This window comes from Mobula birostris, chromosome 2 (genome assembly GCF_030028105.1).
Source record: "Mobula birostris isolate sMobBir1 chromosome 2, sMobBir1.hap1, whole genome shotgun sequence".
NCBI lineage: Eukaryota > Metazoa > Chordata > Chondrichthyes > Myliobatiformes > Myliobatidae > Mobula > Mobula birostris.
The window spans coordinates 57,109,759-57,129,012 of record NC_092371.1 but is presented as its reverse complement, the minus strand read 5'-3'; the positions used below and the strand labels follow the sequence as shown (position 1 = coordinate 57,129,012).

Genomic DNA, 19,254 nt, shown 5'->3' with positions numbered 1-19,254 from the left:
CAAGTGCTGTAATACTTTTTACAGAATTGACCAACATGATCATGTGACACTGGTTATCCCACCTGCTTTTCGGAGACAATAATTGCCTTTGGTTACAAGGAACAACTTTTAGTTAATATGTTTCTTTAGCGGAGACAGAGTTAGCAAATATTGTGTACTCATTTGGAAAATGCAGGCTAGATTTGCCACATCTAAAGAAATCAACAGATTTCTGTTTACGTATCATTTGATTACCAAAAACATCTAACAGCTAATGAAGCTATTCTGAAGCTTAGTCACCATTGCAATGTAAGAAACAAGTAACTAATTTTCACATAAAAAAACTTCCACAGTCAGCAATATTTGAATCCATGTCTCACTGTTGCCCAACACATTAGATAACACTGCTTTTTCTCCAAGATAATATGAAGGGATCTTCTTTGTTCAGTTGTAAAAACAATTCAACATTTCAAATGAAAATGCAACATACATCAAAGTTGCTGGTGAACGCAGCAGGCCAGGCAGCATCTGTAGGAAGAGGTGCAGTCGAAGTTTCAGGCCGAGACCCTTCGTCAGGACGAAGGGTCTCGGCCTGAAACGTCGACTGCACCTCTTCCTACAGATGCTGCCTGGCCTGCTGCGTTCACCAGCAGTCCTGACGAAGGGTCTCGGCCTGAAACGTCGACTGCACCTCTTCCTACAGATGCTGCCTGGCCTGCTGCGTTCACCAGCAACTTTGATGTGTGTTGCTTGAATTTCCAGCATCTGCAGAATTCCTGTTGTTTGCGTTTCAAACGAAAATTGCCGCTTTCACAATGTAGTTGCAAGTTTGGTGATAGCTGGCTGACCTATGGCAGAAATGACCAATTTAATATTAACAGAGGGAGTGAACTATCTGAAGCTGTTTTCGAAAATGAACCACAAAGGATCTGACGTGCCCAGAGGCAAGATCGATCAGAGTGGTGGTGGAATGTAAAATTAAAGTGACAGGTAAGTGGAAACTGCAGACTGAGTGAAGGTGTTCCACAAAGCAGTCAGCTAATCTGCATTTTGTTTCTCCAGTGTGGGGGATAACATTGTGAATGCCAAATGCAACACACTTTCCCAGTGCAGATGAAATGTCGGCAACCTAAAATATTAAATCTGATTTTCTTTCCACAGATGCTGCCTGAATTGTTGAATGTTTCCAGCATTTTCTGCTTTTATTTTCAGATTGATATCATCAGCAGTTTGTTTTTGATTTTCACCTTTTATTAACATCCTAACTGATCAGACTACAACCTCAAAACTGTTATGTCAGATGTCGGATAAACTATTATGTTGGATAACCTTTCACCCTGTGGCTTATCAAGAACCTATCTAACCCTGCCTCAAGACTACTCAAAACCACTGCTTCCGTTGACATTGAAGGAGCAGTTTTACAGAGTCACGACCCTCAAGAGAAAACTCTGTGTCTCAGCAATTTGAAAAGGTGACTTCTTGATTTTAAACAGTGACCACTATTTCTAGATTTTCAAAGTTCAAAATTTATTATGGAAGCATGTACACAGTATACAACCTTGAGATTCACCTTTTCACAGGCAGCCGCAAGACAAAGTAACACAAAAGAATCCATGAAAATCTCACACAACAAAGACTAACAAATGTCCAATATGCTATAAAAGAACAAATCATACAACTAATAAAAAAGTAAACACAATACACAGAACATGAACTGCAGAGTCCCAGAAAGTGAATCTACATTCACGAAGCCAGTTCAGCGCTAAGATTTCCAAGCAAGAGAAAACATCCACTCCATAGACACTGTGTTACGACCCCACCAAGGTAAGCAAAGTAACCATTATCTGCAATTTATATCTTTTCATCTCATCCTCACATTGTGAGCATTTATAATTACAATTCAATTAAGAAGCAATCAGACCAACAATAATCCTAAAAAAGGGATACAACACATGGCATATACCTTTTGGGAATGCTTGATAGCAGTCCATATTGTACAATCAGACGCAATACTGGTTAGCAGAGTGTTCTCAAGTAAATGTTGAATGTGTATTTAAAACAGCTACAGCTGGCAAATTAGCACCCTGGACTCACCATCCAACCATGGAACACCAGGAGACAGAAGTCCACCAATTTATGGCTGCACTGGATGGGCAAATGAAAATTCTCCTGTTCACAGGGAAGCTCTGAGGTCCCAGGCTAGGTCACAGGCTTTATGAAGATAGTAGTTATGAGCATGCAGGTGCTAATAGTGAATAATGGGAAGGAAGCTTTGAGAGCCTCTGGGGAGATAGCTGAAGAAGGCAGTTATTGTAAGAAGGACATGGGGGGAATGAGAGCTCAAAGGGGGAAGAAATCAGAGTGCCAAGAAAAAGATGTGGACACAATTAAGTGTCTGTTTATGTTTGCTCATCTGCACAGACTGGTCTCCAGTCTCCTTGTTGGTTCAATAACTAGGAGGCCCAACTGAAGATCAGGATCTTTTCAGAATAGACCTCTCGTCGCTGGTATGCAGCGACCACCATTCCTAAAGAAATTCCCGCACAGGTAGTCATCTCAGAACTCTTATTAAAACCAATCATACTCAATTTTGAAGGATTGTCTAAACAGAACACTCGATACTACAGGAATTTGTAGTACTGTATCATAAATCTGCGTTGGATCTTTTCAGCATCTAAGTGAAGAACCATAATTTCTATTGAGGTTTTTACCTACGAGGCATAATATTTTAGCGGGCATATATTAATCTCATTTTTCACAACCTGCTTATTTGATTTGCAGCAAATGAAGGAAAATGCGTTTTACAGCAGCAAGCATGGGACGATTCGGATTATAAATGGACACTTCAAAACGCTCCTGTGACATGTCGCTCAGGATGCAAGCGGAGCACGCGATCCGAGAGATTGAACGGGTAGTGTGAATGTACTCCAATGCATTAAGTGCAAGAAGCGCTGCGGAGCCTGGTGCAAAAGCGACGAAAAGGGTCTACTGAGGGTGGTCTGAATCCCCGACCTGCAGCCGAGGTTCCCTACATCGACCCGCAACCATTCACGCGGGAGGCACGCGGGAGGCGCGCAGGGTCTCCGCCACCAAGTCTCAGCCACAGGTACGGGAGGCACGTATGTCGACAGCTGCGCGTAGCGCGGGATTCCTGACACCGAGTTGGGACAACAGATGCGGGAGGCATGCAGGGACCTCGGTAGCCACAGGTGCAGTAGGTGCGGACTCCCTGACACGAAGCTGGGGCCACAGATGCGAGACGCGGGCTGCTTTGACAGATGCGGGTGTACAGGTGTGGGAAGCACCCGGTGCCTAACACCAAGCAACAACCAAAGGCGCGGGAGGGTGCGCCTCCCTACATCTGTCTGCAGCCTCGGCTCGGTTGCGGGAGGCGCGTGGGACTCCGGCAGCGAGAAGCAACAGGGAGCAGAAAGCTTCAGAGCATGCAAAGTGCAGCAACTCAGCAATCCGAAGCGTTCCCCCTGTAACTTGACACAACGTCGATTCGTCAATTTCAGTTGTCAGACTGAGAAAACTGAAGGCAAAAAAAATTACAGCGAATGGCAAATGGCCGCGATTTTCAAACCAAAAATTGGTGCTGTTTAAGTCCACGAACACGGAGCAACTGCACACGCAAGCATTCAACATTTCACGATGCCAGGTTACAAAGCACAAGAAATGTTACATGAAGCACAACATCATCAGAAAACTGGTAAACGTTCACTACAACACCGCGGTTGGCTTTTCCTTTGAAGTATCATTTTTATAACTGGTCACACAGACGCCTGAACAGATTATTTGCTGCTACTATTGAGTGGAATTGAGCCACACGACAAAAGACTTATGCAGCATATACATCCCTTACACTCTGCGTGCAAAAGTCCCCTCCAGAAAACACACCCGAACAGATCAGCGAACAACCATGAGGATAATACTCACGGATTTTTCATTAAAATTCGTAGTATCACTTGTTCCTTTTACTAAAGCACAATCCGTTTCTTTAAGTCTCGGATCGATACCCAGGGCAGCTGGCACGAAGCCGCTGCGCATGCGCCTCAACTCTATGGACTAACTCGCAATTGGTACGGCTCCGCGTCAAAGGGAGAGAGAGAAAGAACGAAAGAACGAACGGGGTGAGGGGTCGCCTGCTGTCAAACCGCAGCAACTTGTGGTGTGTCCGCACTTCCTCGCGTAAAGCTTGCATCACCCACGCCCTAAACTAGGTTTAGTGCACCCTCGAAGTCAGTTTAATTCCCTTTTTTAAAAGTAAACGTACGAACTAGTTTATTGCAGTTCTGAGAAATATTACAATTCTTTAAGATGTTAAGGAAGGAAAGGTTTCGGTTTGCTGGCGCAGCTGATTTCAGCATCAACTGACATTCTGCTGTGGGTACCAGCAAAGTGAAAGCAAATTTAACTAAAAACAGCAGAAAATGTGAAATACTGGAACGCTAGATTTCACCCAACTTCTATTGTGTGCAAAGTTTCTCTTTGATGGCAAAATATAATTAAAAAATAATCAAAATGCATATTAAATGAAATAAGCGTTACTGATACTGAATATTGATGAATTTAAATATTTGTTTTTCCTTACATGTCGTTATGGATATATTTGCTTTATTTGGGCAGAACGAACTAATCGGAATTCCGTGTCTATATCAACATAAAAAGGTCAAATAACTCGCCAAACAATTTATAAATGGCATCAACCCTCAATATAATAAACGATAAGGATATATTGTAGATGTTTATTGTTTCCCCTAAATCTAACAGTGTGTAAAGTGATTGTTCTTTTTTACCAGTGTCTGTTTCAAATGCGGTAGAGACTAGCTCCTGCCAACGCTGGAAATAGTGTAGTAGATTAAGAAGCATTTATTAAGAGACAACCAGTTATCCTTCCAGGTCCAAATGAGTGAATCTATATGTCTAAGTAATACTGTTTTAATTTGTTTGAGGAAAATGCTCGCGGAATTTAATTAGTTTGTGTGCTTACAATGGATTGTTAGCACAATACTTTTGTATCGATATTTTTTAAAGTTTAGCCAGTTTGCTGTTATTTCTGCTTACATGGGTGTGCTCACACGGTGAGGAAAATCCAGTTTCTGCGCTGTGGGGGCAGCCTCTTCCATTATCAACAAAAAAGTGTTGCGTGCTGGCGATTTGATCTGTCGGAATTGTTATTTTTAAAAGTACTTTTGCTTCTCAAATAATCGTTGCACGTTATTCAAGTAGAGAGATGCATGTAGTTTCCGATTAGCACGGAATGTATCGGTTATTCTGTGCTGAGCACTTTTATGAGCTGTACCTGGGTTCTTATTTAAAATCTCCTTTCACACATATCTGGCTCACTTAAAGTGTTATTTTTTTGAACTGTATATGTTCTTCCAAGTCAATAAAGTTTAAAAATTGATTTCTAGGCTAACTAAGTGCATTCAAAAGGCACTAATGTATCCGCCTCACGCAAAAAAATGCTGGAAGAACTCAGCAGGACAGACAGCATCTTTGGAAGAGAGTGTAGTTGACGCTTCGAGCCGAAACCCTTCGGCAGAACATTTTACGTGTGTTGCTCGGATTTCTAGCATCTACAGATTTTCTCTTGTTAATATACCGGCCTCGTTTTTTTCTCTCTATCATAGCTGAACAAGCATTAGTTGAATTAAATCCCAAATGTACTTAGCAAATACACTTTATGGTTAAAGAACCTTATTTTCAAACTAAGTGCTTTTTTTTTGCCTTTTTTTTCCTCAGATGGTGGCGCCAGACACCACAGTTAAAACCCTGAAACCAATTAACCAAAGACGATTCGATACTCCAAATATTTCAGAGCTAAATCGTAATGCTATTTTCCCACTTTCTTGGTCGGTCTTATGATTAGAAAATCAAACGCGCGTGTGTGTTTGGAAAGCGAAAACAGAAATATGTTTACGACATACCTGGATATATGTTTGTGTTAGATGGGTGACTGATGGAGGATCTACTTGTGCGTATGTGTGTCGGAGGGTGGGGAGGAGTATTATGTGCAGTGGAAAGAGAAAAGGTTCTTGTGGGAGAAGACGCTCAATACGTTGTGTAGTTATGGAATGTGGTTATTGCAAAGATACAGCATTATAGCTGTATGTGAGTACATTAGGTGACGTTGAGCATTGTGTGTGTGGAGGGGCTTTAATTTCTTTCAGTCGTTCACGGGATACGGATGTTGCTTGTACTGATCAGTAGTTAAATATTGTCCATGAACAGAGAAGGCAGCTAAGAGTTAGCACATCGACATTTCTGGCGTCATACCTGGATCAAACTTACTGATAATGATCAATGTTCTTCGTGGAGCACAAGTAACCCCTCATACACACTAGCAGCCGCACCCAAACCCTCTATGCGCATGGTAATGCCTCCATCTCATCCTGTTGCTTCATATATTCAGTGGAAAGGCACACACCAGTAAAAGGTCTTCAAACAAACTTTTGATTTCATTGTATTTCTTACCGACACGTTTTATTCCAGATTTATTTAATTGCTTGAAATTCCCAAGAATTTGAACTCACCATTCGGTAACAACTATCGCGTTCTCTCCCATTTCTTTCTTTCTCTCTCTCTCTCTCTCTCTCTCTCTCTCTCTCTCTCTCTCCCCCCCCCTCCCCGCACCTCTTTCTCTGTAACAGGATGGGTGGGGTGAGTGTGCCTTGCTGGTTGTGAAAATGAGTGCGACAGGATGAGGTGAAATAATGTGCATGGGTGGATGGGAGGTCATTTGTGGGTCAATGTATGCGATGTGCTATTTGTGCTTTTGCTGTGATTTTTAAAGTTATGTTTTGGGTTCTGGGATTTGCTGGCAAGGGCAAATTTATTGTCCATTCCTATTTGAGAGCCAGTGAGTAACCCGCTTGAACTATTGCAGATCTACTGCTGAAGGGACGTGAATAGTGCCGTTAGTTAGAGATTTCTGGTACTTATACCCAGCAATATGAAAGACTAGTGAACATTTCCAAATCAGGATGAGAATGTGATTGAGAAACGATTGAGTTGTTGCTGTTTATGTAAGATTTTATTGTGTGTGTGACTGTGTGAGAGAGATGTGGTAGATTATGTATGTGCTAGTGAATTGAGATTATCGTGACAGTGTAAGTATAGCCATGCAGGGTTACGACAGGATTGGTGTGAAGATCAAAATTGATATTTACAGAGGAAATATAATTCTATGACATCTCGAATAAAAATGAAACATCATAGGTTAGAATGCAATCTGGATAGCTGCAAATCTGAATTGAGCTAATGCACATCTCCAGCACTTTCTACTTTCTGTAAAGGTTCATGAATGAGATGAACATCTTAGCCTGTCAAAATAGTCAGCTAGCCTCGTGAGCTTCCTAAGTGTTTCTGTAACAAGACTCATTTTACCATGAAAAATCCAAGTTAAAAATAAATATTGACCTCAGGGATGATGAAAAAGCTGTTTGTACAAGCGAACAAGTATAGTCTCTATCAACTTTTAATATTAGACTTGTGATTGCTTTCACATACCATTTTAATTCTCAGATTTACTTATGCTATGAAAATGTCAGCACATTTAAGTGAATTCTAAAAGAGGATTCACTCCAATGTTTGCTTTGTGTAGTGAATAAGAATTGGCTCCCATTTGTGTTGGTTAAAAGTGCTTCGATAGGGGGGTAATGATTATGTGGAAGTGGGGACGTACAAGAAGAGAAAGAATGTCATGCTGGAGTTCTACAGAAAAATACTAACAGACAGTAACAATTATGCCTTAACCAATCAGGTTGGAGAATCTTTTTGTCCCACTCTTCAGGATCTCTACTGTACTGGCAAGGTGAACTTTGTCCTTCAGAAAATACCAATGGACTGCCTTTCTGAACTGCTGCAGCTCAATCCAAAGGAGATATTCCTGTAGGACTCCCAGTGAGTCCCGGGGAAGAGTCTTGGTGCAAAACATTGACTGTTTACTGTTTTCCATAGATGCTGCCTGACCAGCTGAGTTCCTCCACCATCTTGTCTGTTGCTTTGTATAACCAGCATCTGCAGATTTTCTCGTGTTTATGATTCCCATAGTACTATTGGGTAGGCAATTGCAGAATTAGGCTAAGTTATGCTGAAAATACCATAATATATTTTCAATTTAGGATGATGTGTGACGGAAGTTAGTGGTATTTCTATGCCATCTAGTATTGTCCTCGGTGTAGATTAAGTCTTGGAGTGGTCAAGCTAAGTTACCGCAATCCATGTGGTAGATGATGCACTGTGTAACCACTGTATGTTGGTGGTGGATAGGGATCAATCTAGCAGGCAGCTTTGTCCTGAATGGCTTGAACTTTGAGTGTTGTTGCACATTCATTAATCCAGGAGTGGGGAGTGTTAAGTTTTGTAACTCCAAAACGTAAAAACTAATTGAAAGAAAAATATGGAGCTGGGAGATAATGCATGTCTACTTCGTTCTTTACTTTAGTGAGGTGTGCATTAATGATGTGGTGGCGTGATGATGTATGCAATTCACATACTTTTACATATAACCTGTAATGAATTAAGTAAATAACAAAGAATGCGTAACAATATATTTACAATATTACTCAAACATATATATGTTGGAGTAATATTGTAAAAATATAGTTTGAGCATTCATTGTTATTTACATAATTCATATATTTACAGACACACACATACACACTATACCTACTGTAGAGGCATCCACAACTTAGTATATTTTAAGTTGTCCCACGCAGGCCTAAAGATTTACTCACTGTAGAGGATTTTTTTACTGATGTGGCATAATGTCTTTCCTGACAAGGGGGATCACTCGGCTTGGCAGGTGAGATTTGCAACTGTGAAGCAATCTCAGGTTCTGAGGCTTCCTTCATGCTGCCTGTAGGAATTGACTCTGGGGCTGCAGGAACTGGTTCTGACAGCTCTAGACACGGCCCTTGTGTAACAATTCACTCTGATCTCCTCAACTAATCGATGAGTCTTCTCCTGATGACATCAGATGCAATCTCCACTGTGCAGGAGGGTGATCCAGTTCTCTCCTAAATATTTCCAAGTACCTGCATTTGATTTTTACTTTATTCCTCGCTATGACTGCTTGTCCAGGAATTGAACCTCCTTGTTTGAGAAGCCCTCAATTTGGCTTAGCTGTTTGTCCTGCATACTCCTTCTAAAATTGAATTTGAGGAGATCCAAGTATGAGCGCAAGTGACGACCCAGTAACAGCATAGCTAATGAGTTGCTGGCTGTGTGTGCTGCATTACAATATGCAAGGAGGAAATTGGCATGCCTCTGATTCAATGTTTGTAAGAATGTTCTGCTGACGTTGCACGCAGTGCATTCTTTAGACTCTGGATAAACCATTCCACCAAGCAATTTGTAGCTGGGTGGCTTGGGGCAGATAAAAAATGTCTTATTCCATTCATTTTCAGGAATGGCTGAAACTGTTCTGCAACAGACCAGTCCATTGTCACTGACCAAGTGTTCTGGAACACCAGTCCTTGAGCAGCAGCTTCTCAACACATCAACTGTGTGCAAGGCCGTAGCTGAGGCCATTGGGAACACTCTTGGCTACTTTGTTGCAGCATCAACAACAACCAACAAATTTTTGCCTAGGAATGCTTAAGCAAAATCCCCATGAATCTTCTGTCAGCGCAATGCAGGCCATTCCTGGGAATGGAGAGGTGCTGCTCTTGTCATCTTCTGGACATATGAGCATCGTGAACAGTGCATGGCATGCTGCTCGACCTGCTGATTTATCCCAGGCCACCACACAAAACTTAAAGTTAATTCTTTCCTTTTGACCACACTTAGATGACTGGCATGTAGCTCTCAGCTTAGATAGAAACATAGAAACATAGAAAAATAGGTGCAGGAGTAGGCCTTTCGGCCCTTCAAGCCTGCACCGCTGTTCATTACAATCATGGCTGATCATCCAACTCAGAACCCTGTACCTGCCTTCTCTCCATACCCCCTGATCCCTTTAGCTACAAGGGCCTACAACAACTTTCAATCTCCACACAAGGGAAGCTACGCTAAAGCAAAGTTCATCCTGGTGCAGGTAAAAATGAGTGAACTGGAAATCCGGCTGCATATTTCATCAAATTTGGGTTGCCATGTAGACCTGAGACAAGGTGGGGTCTTTACTGGTTTACCTTTGAATCATCTCTGCTGTAATATGGAAAATAATGCTTTGCTTCAGGGAGAAAAGTGCTCTTCTGTAAATTTTTCAAGTAATTCCTTTTCCAAGGGTAAATGGGACAATCTATCATCATTTCCATGATTAGTTGTCCTCTTGAATTTGATTATACAATTGTGTCCTCCAAGCAACAGCCCATCTCTGCATTCATGCTGCTGCTGTTAGTGGGACACCCTTCTACGGGTTGAAAATGGACACCAGTGGTTGATGATCAGCAATGAGGGTAAACTCTCTCCCATACAGGTATTAGTTGAAATGATATACACTCTAAACCAGACAAAAAGTTTCTCTGACAATCTGTGCATAGTTTTTCTCTGCAGCAGTAATAAAATGTGATCCAATGGCTATGGGGTGTTGACTATCATCACTCATAACAATCCTCTATCCTGGGCAGAGAGTATTGATCTACTTTCAATAATGGGTTAATGGTTTTTTAATATCACCCTTGAACACTGCTGTGCATTATCCAGTACCTCTCTAAATTCACTGTCAGTTTACTCTTAAGGCAGGGACTGTGGTAGGCAAATGGTGGATGGATCTCTATATGAGTTGTGGTTGTCTCAGCCAAACATGGCTCCACAATGCTTGTCCTCTTGTCTTTACAGCATGCAAGCCCAATGTGGCTTTTTGTTGTCGGATCTCTCTGTTACAAATGTCATCCTCACAAGAGTTGTTTTTCTCCATTATAAGGTCTTAGCTAGATATCTGCAGGCTTCAGTTCAGTATCTTTGAAATTCCACTCAAACTCATTCTATGGAATGACTGAAACAGCAGAGCAAGTGTCCAATTCCATTTTAATTTATTTGTCATTCACTTCTGGTGTATGCCATTTTGCTAGCCTTAAGACCATGAGATATAGAAGCAGAAGTAGGCCATACAATCCATCATGTCCACTCCACCATTTCATCACGTCTGATCCAATTCCATCTTAGCCCCAATCTCCTGCCTTCTCCCAATATCCCTTCATACCCTAATTAATCATGAATCTATCAACCTCTGCCTTAATGACTTCTATTATATTCTATTATATTAGGAATTCTATTATATTATGATCACTGTCCCCTATGGGTTCCTTTACCATAAGCTCTCGAATCAATTCTGGTTCCTTGCACAACACCCAATCCAGAATAGCTAATCCCCTAGTGGGCTCTATCACAATCTGCTCTAGAAGCTATGGGTTTCCTCCAGGTTCCCCTGTTTCCTCCCACAGTCCAAAGGCATAGCAGGTGGTAGGTTAATTGGTCATTGTAAATTGTACAGTGATTAAACTAGGATTAAATCAGTGTTTGCTGGGTGGCGCAGTTCAAAGGGCTATATCTCAATAAATATTTTAAAACAAGTTTATAGTAATTAACAATCAACTCCAACATATTCCCAACCTTTTAGATCAGGCCAGCTAGCCTATAATTTCTTTTCTTCTGCCTCCCTCCCTTCTTGAAGTATGGAGTGACTTTTGTAATTTCCCAGTCCTCCAGAACCATGCCAGAATCGGGAGATTCTTGGAAGATCATTACTGATACTTCCAGAATCTGTTCAGCTACCTCTTTCAGAACCTTGATATGTAGTCAATCTGGTCCAAGTGGCTAATCTACCTTCAAACCTATCAGCTTCCCAGGCACCTTCTCCCTAGTAATAGCAACTGCAGTCACTTCTGCCTGTTGACATTCTTGAACTTCCGGCATATAGCTAGTGGCTTTCGCAATGAAGATTGATGCAAAATATTTATTCGGTTAATCCGCCATTTCCATGTCTCCCATTACAGCCCAATGTCACTTTCCAGCTGTCTGATATCTACTCTCACATCTCTTTTACCCTTAGTATATCTGGAAAATAGTTTGGATATTATTGCCTAGCTTACTTTCATAGTTCATCTTTTCCCTCCCAGAAACTCTAGGCATTGCTGTCCTGTCATTATTCCTACCAGTGTTCCCTTCCAATCAACTTTAGCCAGGCCTCCCTCATGCCTCTGTAACTCCCTTTACTCCACTGTAATACCTATACATCTAATTTTAGCTTCTTCCTCTCAAAATGCAGGATGAATTCTATCATATTATGATCACTGCTCCTAAGGGTTCCTTTACATTAAGCTCTCTAACCAAATCCAGTTCAATAAGCAACACCTTATCTAGAATAGCCTTTCCCCTAGTGGGCTCAAAAACACGCTGCTCTAAAAAGCCATCTCATAGGCATACTATAAATCCCCATTCTTAAAATCTAGCAACAACCTAATTTCCCCAGTTTACCTGCATATCGAAATCCCCCAATACTATCATAACATTACTGTCTTGGCATGTATTTTCTATCTCCTGTTATAATTTGTAGACCATATCTTTGCCGCTGTTCCATATTCTGTATAGTTCCCATCAGGATTATTTCACTCTTGCAGTTTCTTAGCTCTACCCACAACAATTCCACACCTTCCATTCATCTGTATCCCCTTTCTAATGATTTGATTGCATTTTTTTACCAACTGAGCCACTCCATCCCCTCTACCTTCCATCTTTTTGATACAATGTGTATCCTTGGATGTTAAGCTTGCAGCTCTAATCTTCTTTCAGCCATGATTCAATGATACCCACACATCATACATGCCAATATGTAACTGTGCTACAAGTTCACCTTATATCCAGCGTGTATTCAAATATAACACCTTCAATCCTATATTCATCACCCTTTTCTATTTTGTCTCCCTTTCCCATTGCAATTCATCTTGGGTGATGAGTTATCTGTTGTGTAATTGAACATGTTTATCTGTGATTTAGCCAGCCATTACTGTTTTTTTAAATATATTTCTGTTAGTCCCCAGTACTCATGTATTTAGTTAGTATTCATATAGTAAATTTGAAGGCTCTCTTGTTCTGTATCTCTCTCACGATTATCAGCATTATCAGATTTTTCATCAACAGCATGCTCTATTAACAAGTGCTCTTTTTGAAAATGCACTTCTTCTCTTATCTTGCAGTATAGTTACTTTTCTCTGCCCAACATGCTCTTTGTATTTGTCCTACCTTTTTGCAGTTTCTGCAAGATTCGCCTTTAAACGCATATTGATCTGGTGTATGTGAGCCTCTGCCACAATAGTAATACAATTAGTCTGGCCAGGCAGGGTTTTTTTTTAAAGTCAATGCAATTTTATACATGTTCACTTGTATTCCTGACTGCAACTCTATTGCATCTCTGGCTGCTGTTTCCATTGATACAGCAATTTCAACTGCTCTTTTAAATGTGAGTTGTGCTTTAGTTAGCAGTGATTTTTGAATGCTTTCTTTTAAGATTCCACAAACTAAAGAATCTCTCAGTGCATCATTAATTCTACCATTGAACTGACAATGCTCAGAGAATTTCTTCAATTCAGCCATTGAAATGGAAATGGACTTCCCTTACTTTTGATTCTGCTTATGAATCCTAAAGTATTCTGCAATCAACAATAGCTTTGGTTCTAAATGTTCCTGCATTGCATTCATGATCTCAGTATAGCTCATTACATTTGGTTGAAGCAGTTAAATTTCTAAGTAACCTGAGTTTTTTTTCCCACACATTGCACTCAGCAACACTGGTACTCATATTTCATTGGCTATTTCATTTGCTTCAAAATACTGCTCAATCTGTTCAGAATACACCATCCAGTTATCTGTTGTGCAATTGAACATGTCTATCTTTTCAATTTAACCAGCCATTTCTATTTTTTTGAAAAATTATTACTGTTATCACCAGGCATTCACTGCTTATGTCACTGCGGCTATACCCATTGCTCGTTAATTTTTTCCATTTTCTGCCTTATTTTTAACTTGAACATCTCTCTCCCCTTTGGATGAAAAACTTGCTGTGTTTTAAGAGATAAGTAGTTGTCTCAGGTTCATTTTAAAACTTCTTCATTGCCACGGTTACATTTTGTAACTCCAGAAACTAATCAAAAGAATAACACAGATGTCAGGGTACTTGTCTCCTTAGTTATTTTGCCTTTCTCTTTTAGTAAGGCACTCACAAATGACATAGCGGTGTAATGATGTATGCCTTTCACATACTTCTTGTATATAACACATAATAAACTACGTAAACAATCAAAGAGTGCTTAGTTAAACAAAATATTTACAATTACTCAAATATCACTGAAATATTAATTACACTACAATAACTACCACTCTTCACCTTCTAGTGGATACTATACTGGCAACATGTAAATAGGGCTCAGAAGTTATAATTGCTAATGATAGTGTATTTAATACTCACTTCCTGAAACCTACTCCAAGTTAAACTATTGTGTCCATTGCCACTTCTTCCTTATCTGTAGTAATGAGTTCAAGAGTGGAGCACAGTAGGCAAGTTTGGCAGAAACCTGTTATGGTAATTGAAGAATCCTCAAAAGAGATGCAACAGTGACATATCTTTTGGCATTGGGGCTTCTGCCACTGCTTGAATTTTCTCAGCACACTTGTATAATCTCGTGCGTTAATGGTGTGACCACAGCAAGTGTTGCTTAGTTTAAAGAATTCACACCTGCACATTATGCTCTGAGCCCATAATCTTCTTATCTTTTTAACACTGTTTTGTGATTTTGAAGACATTCTTTGCCATTACTTACTGGTAACAATGATATCATTCATTTAACACTGAGTGCCTGGACAGTCTTGCAGTGCCTGTTGCACCACTTTCTGCTCGAGTGCAGGTGCGGATGTTACTGCAAAAATAAGCCTATTATAGCGCTTTATAAGTGTTTATGGTGAGAAACACTTTGGAATCTTCTTCCATCTCTGTCTATAGGTAGACCTCAGCTAAGTCCACCTTACTGAAATGTTTCCCCCCAGAAAGGTTTGAAATGATATCCTCTATCCTGGGCAGAAGTATTTTTCTGCTTTCAATACTGTTGTACTTAACAATATTTTACCCTTGATATGCTTGAGTTTTACAATTCTATCCTTAATCACTGCTGTGGCATCATCCAGTACTTTTCTTAATAAGCTTTCAGTTGACTCTTTTGTATGGGATGTGGCATGCAAATGGTGGATGGATCTCCAGTCAAGTTGTAGTTGTCTCAGTCAATCATGTCCCACAATACTGGCACTCCTGTTTTTATCACATACTGTACAATCACAATTTGGCTCGTCAGTTGTATTTCACGCTTATGAATATCATTCCCACAGGAGTGAACTTTTGTCTAGTTAAATTCTTATTTAGATATCTTCAGGCTTTAATTCAGTATCTTTGAAATGCTTTTCATACTCATTTTGTGCAATGGCTGAAACAGCTGAGTTAGTGCCAATTCAATTTTAATTTATTTGCTCTGCACTTCTGCCTTTTCAGAATGGCAGGCAGTGACTGGTAGGGTACCGCAAGGCTCAGTGCTGGGACTGCAGCTATTAACAATATACATTAATGATTTAGATGAAGGGATTAAAAGTAACATTAGCAAATTTGCAGATGACACAAAGTTGGGTGGCTGTGCGAAATGTGAGGAGGATGTTATGAGAAGACAGGGTGACTTGGACAGATTGGGTGAGTGGGCAGATGCATGGCAGATGCAGTTTAATGTGGATAAATGTTGAGGTTATCCACTTTGATGGCAAGAACAGGAAGGCAAATTACTATCTGAATGGTGTCAAGTTAGGAGAAGGAGATCTAGGTGTCCTTCTTCATCAGTCACTGAAAGTAAGCATGCAGGTACAGCAGGCAATGAAGAAAGCCAATGGCATGTTGGCCTTCATAACAAGGGAGTTGAGTATAGGAACAAAGAAGTCCTTCTGCAGTTGTACGGGGCCCTGGTGAGACCACACCTGGAATATTATGTACAGTTTTAGTCTCTAAATTTGAGGAAGAACATTCTAGCTATTGAGGGAGTGTAGCGTAGGTTCACGAGGTTAATTCCTGGGATGCTGGGACTGTCATATGTTGAAAGATTGGAGCGACTGGGGTTGTATACACTGGAATTGAGAAGGATGAGAGGGAATCTGATTGAAACATATAATATTATTAAGGGATTGGACACGCTAGAGGCAAGAAACATGTTCCCGATGTTGGAGGAGTCCAGAACCAGAGGCCACAGTTTAAGAATAAGGGGTAGGCCATTTAGAACGGAGTTGAGGAAAATTTTTTTCACACAGAGGGTTGTGGTTCTGTGGAATGCTCTGCCTCAGAAGGCAGTGGAGGCCAATTCTCTGGATTCTTTCAAAAAAGAGTTAGATAGAGCTCTTAAAGAAAGCGGAGTGAAAGGATATGGGGAGAAGGCAGGAAAAGGGTACTGATTGTGGATGATCAGCCATGATCACAGTGAATGGTGGTGCTGGCTCGAAGGGCTGAATGGCCTACTCCTGCACCTATTGTCTATTGTAAGCCATATTGCTTATCTGTTGTTACTTTTCACATTATAAATCTTAAGGCTATCTTGTCCTGTGTCACTCTCATCATTGTCAGATTTTCCATTAATAGCATGCAGATTAGTGCTCTTTTTGAAAACACAACTTGACTTTTCTTTTATCTTTTTCTTTTTCCTGTACATCCATTTATTTTTGTCTGCCTGACATGCTCTTTGCTGGTGTCCTATTTTATGGCATTTTCTGCAAGTTCTGCCTTTAAACCTACTTGTTCTGGTGAATGTGAGACCCTGTCACAAAGGTAACACAAGTTGTTCGGTCAGGCAAGTTTTAGTTTAGACATTGCAATTTTGTTCACCCTCACTTTCATTTTGTCTGCAACCCAATTGTGTCTCTATTGTTTCCATTGATACAACAATTTTGACTGCTCATTTAAATGTGAGTTGCACTTCAGTTTTTGAATGCTTTCTTGTAAGACTTCACAAACTACAATGTTTGTAAATGTTCTCTCAGTACATCATTGAACTGACAATACTCAGACAAATCTCTTCAATTCAGCCACAGAATCTGAAATGGACTCATTTTCCTTTTGAGTCTTTTTATGAATCGTAAAGCATTCTGCAATAGAAACATAGAAACATCGAAAACCTACAGCACAAAACAGGACTTTCGGCTCACAATGCTGTGTTGAACATGTACTTACATTAGAAATTACCTAGGGTTACCCACAGCCCTCTATTTTTCTAAGCTCAATGTACCTATCCAGGAGTCTCTGAAAAGACCCTATCATATCTGCCTCCACCACCGTTGCCAGCAGCACATTCCACACATTCACTACTCTGCATAAAAAACTTACCCCTGATATCTTCTCTGTACCTACTTCCAAGCACCTTAAAACTGTGCCCTCGTGCTAGCCATTTCAGCCCTGGGAAAAACTCTCTGACTATCCACACAATCAATGCCTCTCATCATCTTATACACCTCTATCAGGTCACCTCTCATCCTCCGTCGCTCCAAGGAGAGAAGGCCGAGTTCACTCAACTTATTCTCTAAGGCATGCTCCCCAATCCAGGCAACATCCTTATAAATCTCCTCTGCACCCTTCCTAAAGTTTCCACATCCTTCCTGTTGTGTGGTGACCAGAATTGAGTGCAGTACTCCAAGTGGGGTCTGACTAGGGTCCTATATAGCTGTAACATTACCTCTCAGCTCTTAAACTCAATCCCACGGTTGATGAAGGCCAATGCGCCATATGTCTTCTTAACAACAGAGTCAACCTGTGCAGCAGCTTTGAGTGTCCAATGGACTCGGACCCCAAGATCATTCTAATACTCCACACTGCCAAGAGTCTTACCATTAATACTATATTCTGCCATCATACTTGACCTACCAAAATGAACCACCTCACACTTATCTGGGTTGAATTCCATCTGCCACTTCTCAGCCCAGTTCTGCATCCTATCAATGTCCCATTGTAACCTCTGACAGCCCTCCACACTATCCACAACATGCCCAACCTTTGTGTCATCAGCAAATTTACTAACCTATCCCTCCACTTCCTCATCCAGGTCATTTATAAAAATCACGAAGGGAAGGGATCCCAGAACAGAATATGACCAGTCTACAACCACACTTTGCTTTCTGTGAGCAAGCCAATTCTGGATCCACAAAGCGAGGTGCCTCTTTACTTTCTCAATAAGCCTTGCATGGGGTACCTTACCAAATGCCTTGCTGAAATCCATATACACTACATCTACTGTTCTACTTTCATCAATGTGCTTAGTCACATCCTCAAAAAATTCAATCAGGCTCGTAAGGCATGACCTGCCTTTGACAAAGCCATGCTGACTATGCCTAATCATATTATGCCTCTCCAAATGTTCATAAATCCTGCCTCTCAGGATCTTTTCCATCAACTTACCAACCACTGAAGTAAGAATCACTGGTCCCTCATTTCCTGGGGTATCTCTTCTCCCTTTCTTGAATAAGGGAACAATATTTGCAACCCTCCAACCAATCCTCTGGAACCTCTCCCGTCCCCATTGATGATGCAAAGATCATCACCAGAGGCTCAGCAATCTCCTCCCTCACCTCTCAGAGTAGCCTGGGGTACATCTCATCTGGTCCCAGAGACTTAACCAACTTGATGATTTCCAAAAGCTGCAGCACATCCTCGTTTGTAATGTCTACATGCTCAAGCTTTTCAATCACCTGTAAGTCATCCCTATAATCACCAAGATTATTTTACATAGTGAATACTGAAGTAAAGTATTCATTAAATCTCCCCTGGTTCCATACGCACTTTTCCACTGTCACACTTGATTGGTCCTATTCTCTCATGTTTTATCCTCTTGTAGAATGCCTTGGGGTTTTCCTTAATCTTGGCCACCAAGGCCTTCTCATGGCCCCTTCTGGATCTCCTAATTTCATTATTAAGCTCCTTCTCGCTAGCTTTATAATCTTCTGGATCTCTATCATTACCTAGTTTTTGAACCTTTTGTAAGCTTTTCTTTTCTTCGTGACTAGATTTTCAATAGCCTTTGTACACCATAGTTCCGGTACCCTACCATCCTTTTCCTGTCTCATTGGAGTGTACTTATGCAGAACGCCACACAAATATCCCCTGAGTGTTTGCCACATTTCTGCGGTACATTTCCCTGAGAACATCTTTTCCCAATTTATGCTTCGAAGTTCTTGCCTAATAGCTTCATATTTCCCCTTATTCTTATTAAACACTTTCCTAACTTATCTGTTCCTATCCCTCTCCACTGAGAGACCTGACAT

At 40.8% G+C, this 19,254-nt stretch overlaps 1 protein-coding gene across 2 annotated transcripts in view; it reads right to left on the bottom strand.

Annotated features, from left to right (window-relative positions):
* Positions 1-6,568, bottom strand: part of LOC140186831 (regulator of G-protein signaling 20-like) — a 140,225-nt gene extending 133,657 nt beyond the window's left edge. Inside the window, exon 1 of one of the 2 annotated variants that reach the window (XM_072241463.1) lies at positions 6,519-6,568. In XM_072241463.1, the coding sequence (XP_072097564.1) occupies positions 6,519-6,521 (3 nt within the window). In that variant the 5' untranslated portion in view covers positions 6,522-6,568. Of the gene's footprint in view, positions 1-3,918; positions 4,075-6,518 lie in introns of those variants that run through there. The other variant, XM_072241452.1, reaches the window with a different exon arrangement.
* Between the last annotated feature and the right edge of the window lie 12,686 nt (positions 6,569-19,254).